We start from the raw sequence: 8,381 nt of genomic DNA on the forward strand, positions 1-8,381 counted from the left end.
CTTCCTCTAAACATGATGTTGCAATTAATTTCTTGTACGACTGACAAATTGGTGTTGTTTATTTGTTCTTTTGTAGCTCTCTGCACCTCCAGTTTGGAAATCTTGCTACAATGGCAGCGGTGAGTCCATCCCATAGCTGCTGTGACACTTGTGCACAGTGAAAAGAGTCAACAGTGTTAACGACACATTTATTTGCATCACCAGTGCAGTGATGCTGATTTGTATCTCTTGGTTTTGCATAGGGATGGGCAATTAAATATCAGTGTGATGATATGGTACAGTTGTAATTCACAATGCCAGTGATACAAGTTAAGTCATGTGACATACAGCAATGTAGTGTAAAAAGTACAATAAAGAATCACAAAATAAGAGTATTATAAGATAAAATAGAAAATATAAGACTATAATGGAAAATATATAAACTATATGCAATATGTAGTAAAGTGGTGTGCAAAATATTTTGAGCAGTGTACATTTAAAGATATAGTTTGCACAAAAATCTGTATTATTTTGAATTCTTCTTTGTTACTCATGATTCTACCTCGCAGTTCAATACAATTTATCAGCAGTTTAGCCTGACTGAAGTGATGCCATATATTAGTTTAAAAACAACCTTTTGGTTTTTGTGATTCTAATTTCAACTAAAACCTAAAAAATATTCTCCTAATGGATGTAAAAGGTTTGCAATGACTTAAAGTTTATCCTGCATTTTGAAATGATAAAACACATCTTGCTCTCCGATGAATAACTCTGCTGTGTAGCGTTACTTACCTTTTTATAGATGTTATTTAGTCTTTAAAGCTCCCATCCACGTGTGTTTTAAGTCATATAAAATACTCTTTGGATAATAATTAGACGGATTTTTGGTTTGAAAAGCAAATCTTCTCCTTCCTTCTCATTAAATTTAGAATCTATGGAAATGCAAATATTCTTCATCTCAAAAGTTTAACAGCTGGACGTGAAATGTCTTTCCCAGTGTGCTGGATGATTTAAATTTCAACATTAAGTATTTGATGCTTGATTGGCTTCTTAACTAAAATCGTGAAGCCAGAAACTTCCTGCTCATACAGCTTGAACTCAGATTGAAGGTTATCTCAGAGAAACTTTCCCTCTCCAGCAGATCAATGTGAAAAGGTCAAACATCCCACTGAAGTAACAATAATCAAAACACACCTTTTATGTGGACTTTACGCTTTGTGTCTGTCTGCATATTAATAATAAATGGTTGTAATTTGTTTGATTTATGACCAGATTGGAAACCGTGGAACCGTGACCGAGGCGGCTGGTTTTGACCCAGAGGCAGATGTCCAGAGGCTTAGAGGAGCCATGAAGGGAGCTGGTGAGTGATTGAACCACTTTCATCCATAAAACCGTCATTAGCCAAAGATCTGTTGAATATGTAGAGACCAGGCCGCCATGGGGGGAAAAATGTAATTATTATTTTCCTCAGCCTCTCTCCTCCTCTCCAGGAAAGTTTGGAAACTAAATTCAGTGTTGCTTAGTGCTTGTGTTGTCATGGCAACTTTCTATTTTCACTGTCACTTAATTCTGCTGAGTGCGTCCTTGTACTTTGCCTCACCTCTACACGTTGTGCTGTAAAGCTTCCTCTCCACTCCTGATATGAAGGGAAAATTAATCTAGACTTTGCTGATCGTGCAGGAAGTAGTAGTAAACTAATATCATTATAGGTTGCACAGTTCTGAAACCATGTTGGCAGCTATGTAACACTCAAAGATGAACACACATTTAGGAGTATCTAACGATCACATTTTTCCCCCCGCTATCAGCACATTCATGTAGTGGAATGTTGATGTTGTTAAGGTTTCCTAGAGTAATCACCTTCCCGTGACTCTAGTTTGAGCGCTATTGCAAACAGATGGTTTCTATGCCGATGCCAAAAAAACAACTGTGTGTTAGGATCATCTCCAGGGCTGCAGTGCTAGTGCCTGAGTCTCTGTCCTACACATTGGGGCTGAAGCCCCACCCTTAAATTGAGCTCCAAGAATAGGAATGTCAAATCTAGATAGTTTGCATTAATATTGGTTAAGGTTAAAAGATTCTATATTGTATTATTTCTTGCAGGCACTGATGAGGCAGCTGTCATCGAGGTCCTAGCACATCGTACTATTGCCCAGAGGCAGCGTGTCAAAGAGGCCTACAAACAAGCCGTGGGGAAGGTGAGAGTTTTGACTGAGCTGTACTCAAAGGCAGCAAAATGTTTTTCATCATCGTGCATTGAGAAAGCACAGAGATTAGTACTGAAAGAATTTGAGCAGTGGATGTGTCATCTCTTCTTATTCCTTTGTGTACTCTCTCATCCTTTTCACTTTAGGTGGGGTTTTGCTGTGCTAACATAGTGCTGATAGCGTGCAAGTTAACCATTAACCGTAAAGCAGAAATGAATACCACCTGTAAACAAACAACAGAGACAGAGAGGGCCTTGTAATGTGTAGGAAAGAGGAATGTGCCCCTCTATAAAATAACATACAGCGCACCCACAGAGATACGCTTCACGCTGACCGTTTCTTTGTTTCACAGTTATATGGATCAATATATTAACTAAAAGGGAAGATGGGATGTTAACTGTATTGACATAATGAGATGATATCCAGTAAGATGTCGGTAAATTTGCCTGAAAGTTCCTGTGAGGGAACTGCAGAAAAAGCTAAGCTTGTGAGTGGAAATCCTCGCAGGCAGAAAGAGTGAGTCATGTTGCACATGGCGACGCCCACATGTGGTCACACAGACGAGCGGTGTGGAACAGCTCCTCTGTGTCCATAAACCACACCCTCTAGCGGGGACACAAGTGTGGAATGTGTGAAGTCATGACCCACGTCCACGCTGGCAGCACAAAAATAACCCGAAAACAAAGCCGGTGTTTACTTATTTCAACATCAACGATAGTCAGCTTTCGTTACAGATCTCAATGAAAGTATTGAAGTACGGGGAAAAGACTGGTTCACTTCCTGTTAATCCATCTGTTCCCTTCCTCCTGCAGGACCTGGCTGAAGATCTGTCCTCAGAGCTGAGTGGGAACTTCAGGAGTGTCGTTCTAGGTCTGCTGATGCTGGCCCCTGTGTATGATGCCTATGAGCTGAGAAATGCAATAAAGGTCAGAGTTTCTCATTAACACAGGATAAGTCTGGGGATTGTCAAAAATGTAAAGGCCAAAACCAACAATGAATTCACCCTCTAACAAGTATTGTCCAAAGGTTTGGTTAATCTCATTCTTCTGTACCACTGTTGTCCAAAAACACACCATTCATACACATCATTGCACTGTGTGACATGTTCCTTCATTACAATGAACCTGGCCACTGTAGTTTAGTTTGACTCAATCCCACATACACCTTTCTGCTGCTGTAAATACTCATTAGTGCATCAGATGTGTATTCATCCGTGGCTGAAAATAGTCCCCAACAAATACACAATGTATTCCTGTGTGAGTTCTAGGACATTATTGTAGTGAAAGTATTGTAATGTATTTGTGACATGTCTTCAGTAGATGGGTGGGAAAGTGGAAAAGTATTGAGACTGACAAACGCATTGTAGATTTTGGTCTTTTTATTGGATTTGTTGAGAGCAACAAAAACATAGAACATACTGTTCAACCTACGTTTCCTGTAGTTTCCTCTAGTGTCTTTATATCTTGTTTTGAACGCATCCATTCACCACAGGGGGCTGGAACAGAGGAGGCTTGTCTCATCGACGTTCTCGCATCAAGGTCAAATGCTGAAATACGAACCATCAATGCTTTCTATAAGAAAGGTAAGCGCGTCCCTTCTAGGAAGAGAGTTTCTGACGTCAGGTAATGGTTTGTCTCCGTGTCTGTTAGCGCCTATAGGTTGTGTATGATATCCGATATTGTGGATCAGTGACTAAGCTTCTGTTCTGTGCTTGGAGATGCAATGACCTCCATTATTAGAAAACAATGGATGGCATAAATTATTCATAAAAGCCATTGCTGCTTTCTATGTGGCAGTTTATTGTTTTGCTCATTTGTTCGTCTGTGGCTGCAATGACAGTAGTCAGCAAGTTTTTTCCAAGTGTGAAAATAAATGGCTTTGTCTATATTGTTGTTAAGATGCATTGCTGTATCACTTACATGTATATGTTTTGTACTAATTACACCAGCACAGTTGGTAAATATGGATCATAATACAATGAATATTAATAAAACTGGATTCAGTTGTAAATATTTCAGTTCCAAACCTTATTATTTTTTACTATCCTAATAGAAAGTATGGCTCATAACTCCTTAAACGTGCAATAATCAGTACTTGTGATTTTAGGTTAAAGTCACTCAGTGCAGAAATCACAAAGAATGAACACATCTGCTTTTCTTTTCTGCTAATCTACTTTTGACTTTGCTTGTTTGATTTCCTACGTCACTCGCATCATTAGCTGTATCAAGGTGCAAAAGACATCTGGATCACTTTTACAAAGCAAAGGAATAATGCTTTGTTTTGCACAGTTTATACAAAAATGGATTCTATAGTTTGATAAAGAAATATAAGAGAAAATATATCTTGTAGATTTTTGTCTGAGAAAGAAAATAATCAGTGGTAATTAGTCTTTAATTTTATTTTTGTTTAAAAATAAAAGAAAATCATATTGTGAACCCAGTATTGTGAGTTATCAAATCGAACATAGTTTAACATGTACGAAGCCACAGATATCTTCCTGGGGAGTTTGTGAGAACTAAAACAAGTAAAAGGGAAGTGAATATTGGGTTTTACAGTTCATTAGTCAGGTTGTCACTTGAGAAGTGGGTAACCGTTTGCTAACAGCTCTAGCCATTAAAACCTAATGTATTGTTTGTACTATGTGTTTGTCTGTTTGGATTGATTTTCTGCCCTATTGTGTCTGGAAATTCAGATTACATACACTATATTAATTAATTTCTGTATTATGTTTTTCATGGCAGAATATGAAAAATCCTTGGAAGATGATGTGTGTGGGGACACATCTGGAATGTTTCAGAGGGTTTTGGTGTCTTTACTCACGGTGAGCAAACAGTAGCCCATAACCTTGGACCAATGTGAATGTTTTAATGCCATGCTAGTTATTATAGATTATATCAACATTTTAGTCAAATTCAATTCAAAGTGATATTCAAGTGAAAAGTTTTCATTTACTTGTATCTTGCTGGGAAAAATAGCATTTCATGAGATCAGTTTTCAGTTTTCCTTCCTTTTTACTTGGAGCTTATTTGTCAGAATGAAAGTATTTTGACACACAGGATGACTCAGTATGAACTTTTAAACCACTGAAAGAGTCTGTTTAGGGAAGAGAAAGCAATAGTTACGTCTACATCATAAAACTTTTTTTTTTGTGTGTGTAATCGTACACCCATTTTCTCCTAAGCTGCTGTGTCTTCTGCATTGCAGGCTGGACGGGATGAAAGCGACAAAGTGGACGAGGCCCAGGCTGTTCTAGATGCCAAGGCAAGAGTTCAGGTTTTTTTTTTTCTTAGATGAAAGTATAAGTGTCAGTTAGGACCCTCAGTTTTTTAATGTTTGTGATTATAGGAAATCTATGAGGCTGGTGAGGCTCGATGGGGCACGGACGAGGTTAAATTCCTCACTGTGCTTTGTGTGAGGAACCGAAACCATCTGCTGCGAGGTATTCTTACTGCACACACATCATGCTAACATCTGCAGACTTAATACCCTTGTGATTATTAGTGTTTTGTGTCACGTGAATATGCTTCCTTTTACTTAAAGGTCCAGTGTGTAAAATTTAGGAGGATCTCTTGGCATTCAAATGGTTGCAATCTGCAACTTAATCACTAGATGTCACTGAATCCTGCACACTGGTCCTTTAACTTAGCTACAGAAATTATATAATAGAATCTACTCACTTTAATCTTTATTCATGTGTTATGAGTTTGATAATGAAAAATCAGTGTGTGACACTGGTGGATTTGTTCTTTAATTGGTGCCATTAATCTTATTGTTTCTCAGTGTTCGAGGAGTATCAGAAGATTTCTGGAAGAGACATCGAGGAAAGCATTAAGAGGGAGATGTCTGGCTCTCTGGAGGATGTCTTTTTGGCCATAGGTCTGTCTCTTCCTTCAAATGCACATCGGCTGCTAATTTATAAAGATTCATAAAAAATAAAAGGACACACTGCAGTATAGTATGTGCTGCTGGTTTACCAAGTGGTCTGTGGAAAGTTTAGCGGAGAACCACACTGCAGTGACTACCTGGCTTTTGACTGTTGAAGCTCAAAAGTCATAGACAATCAATGTAATCAAATACAATAACTGCTAATGTTGTGAAGAATCAGAGAAATACAGTTGTTGGTAGTATATGCCTTTATTGTAAAGCATCTCTTTTATTAAGTCCACCCTCTGTGTGTCAAATTTGAGCTTGTAGCAGTGAATGTATTATCTTCATGTTGTGAAAGTGCTGGGATTTGTTTTTTGTTTTACAGTGAAATGCATTAGGAACAAGCAAGCGTTCTTTGCAGAGCGACTATACAAATCAATGAAGGTAAATATTTTATGCTTGTGATGCAATCGGACTGATTTTTTCATACTATATTTGGTAAAAACAACCAGAGGGCAAAGTCTGGCACAGTATAAACTCATTCTCCCTCTCTTTTGTCAGGGGCTGGGCACTACGGATAGTGTCCTCATCAGAATAATGGTAGCCAGGGCCGAGATTGACATGTTGGACATTAAGGCGCAGTTCCTGAAGATGTATGGCAAGACTCTCTACTCCTTCATCAAGGTGAGGCACTAAAAACTTGGGGCGGGAAATGCTGTAGTCAGCAAAAGCTTTGCAATACATCAGCTGTGAAATAATAATAATAATACTACTAATAATAATGATTCTAACTTAATGAAATGTAGCTTTGAGCTTTTATTTCATTATCTAAAGTCATATCATGAGTAATATTGTCTGGGTTTTTCAAAGCTAAGATTATTCCCTCCACTTATCCTTTGAAGTCTCACTGATTCTCTAACTGTGCAGGGAGACACGTCTGGCGACTACCGCAAAATCCTGCTGGAGCTGTGTGGAGGCGAGTAGAAGACTCATCAGGACAACATGTAGCTCTGTCTTTATTTTGCAGACCACATTATGAGCTTTTTTTCTTTTTATCACTGCATCTTATCTTTTTCTTCTTCCATGGCCTTCACATTTCACTGATTGACCGCAGTGCCTTGTTTTACTGTTTGTACTGTAATATCAATTAAACCAAAGACCAGTGACCTTTTACACATGTCTGTGTTTTTGTTATTGATCCTGCGTTAAGGATTCATTTAGGGCATTAGTTAGGGAGATTTATATGCTTCTCACATCTTTAAGGACAAAAAAGATTAATGTTATTGGCCTTCAGCTCCCGGTCTTGTTACAGCACAACATTTTCATCATTGTCCAGTCAGTGAAGTCCATTTGTTTAATTAGTAGCAATTCCTCATTTGTTGAGTCAGCCCTTGACTCAATCACATTAACGGGCTGCTAGCTTGATTTGGGAGGCAGTAAAGTGTGCTCTAATCAAGTTAAGGAGGATGTCCCATAGCTCACACAACTTACAGCACCATCTCAGGGCAATAAGCCTGGAGATAATGTGCAGTGGTTGTACTAAAGGCGACCACCAGGTGGAACCAAAAACTCTCCATAGGATTTGTGTTGAAGCAGCGCAGGAGGATCTATCAGCATCCTCTTTGTGAATAGTACAGCCCTCAGTGTCATGTTTTTCATTAAGCTGCAAAATATGACTCATCTGCAATATGTTTTCTCAGTAAAAACTATAACTGTAGAATATATAGCATAGGTTCTTGCACTGTCAGGACAACATAAGCCACCTGGCATTGTGCTGTATACAGACTTTAACATAGGAGCACTCACCCCTGCAGGCTCTCCACAATAAGAAACTGAATAACTAAACCCTCATCAGACTGATTGTTCCCCAAGACAACCGAACAACTCCATCCATTTAAATCTTTTTCTGAGAGGCAGCCACCCTCTGTGACCATCTGGTGAAAGCCTCATTTCCTCATTTCAAAGTGTTCAGAGTTTTTCAAGGCAACTCTGTAGTCGATCCAGGCCACAGAGATTCTTTGAAACATTGTCTCAGTGGTACATTTGTTTTGTGTGAGGTTTTTGTCCCTATATTCTTACAGCTCTTGTGCAATTGCTTATATATTTGACATTATTATAGAATAGTATCATTCCAATGAAATGCTTTCAAACTTTTTAAAGAAATGCCTCTGCTTTATTGTCTTCTATATAAATCCTTTTTACAAGCACCTTCGTGTATTTCAATTCATGTCACGAAGTCTATTCATTAGACACAAAGAGGATTTGTTTTTTCATTGTGTACAATAAAACATGACTCAATGAAAGTAAACACCAAAAAAAAAACAGGAA

At 38.3% G+C, this 8,381-nt stretch overlaps 1 protein-coding gene across 1 annotated transcript in view; it reads left to right on the top strand.

Moving 5' to 3' along the window:
• The window catches only part of anxa4 (annexin A4), a 9,341-nt gene extending 2,115 nt beyond the window's left edge, over positions 1–7,226 (top strand). Inside the window, exons 2-13 of the mRNA XM_035667722.1 lie at positions 77–119; positions 1,252–1,339; positions 2,083–2,177; positions 2,999–3,112; positions 3,678–3,768; positions 4,928–5,007; positions 5,391–5,447; positions 5,532–5,625; positions 5,967–6,062; positions 6,439–6,497; positions 6,615–6,737; positions 6,981–7,226. Coding sequence (XP_035523615.1) covers positions 77–119; positions 1,252–1,339; positions 2,083–2,177; positions 2,999–3,112; positions 3,678–3,768; positions 4,928–5,007; positions 5,391–5,447; positions 5,532–5,625; positions 5,967–6,062; positions 6,439–6,497; positions 6,615–6,737; positions 6,981–7,037 — 997 coding nt within the window. The 3' untranslated portion in view covers positions 7,038–7,226. The remainder of the gene's footprint in view (positions 1–76; positions 120–1,251; positions 1,340–2,082; positions 2,178–2,998; positions 3,113–3,677; positions 3,769–4,927; positions 5,008–5,390; positions 5,448–5,531; positions 5,626–5,966; positions 6,063–6,438; positions 6,498–6,614; positions 6,738–6,980) is intronic.
• Positions 7,227–8,381: the final 1,155 nt, after the last annotated feature.

Source organism: Morone saxatilis, unplaced genomic scaffold (assembly GCF_004916995.1).
Source record: "Morone saxatilis isolate NCDOM2014 unplaced genomic scaffold, NCSU_SB_2.0 Contig21, whole genome shotgun sequence".
Taxonomy (NCBI): Eukaryota; Metazoa; Chordata; class Actinopteri; family Moronidae; genus Morone; species Morone saxatilis.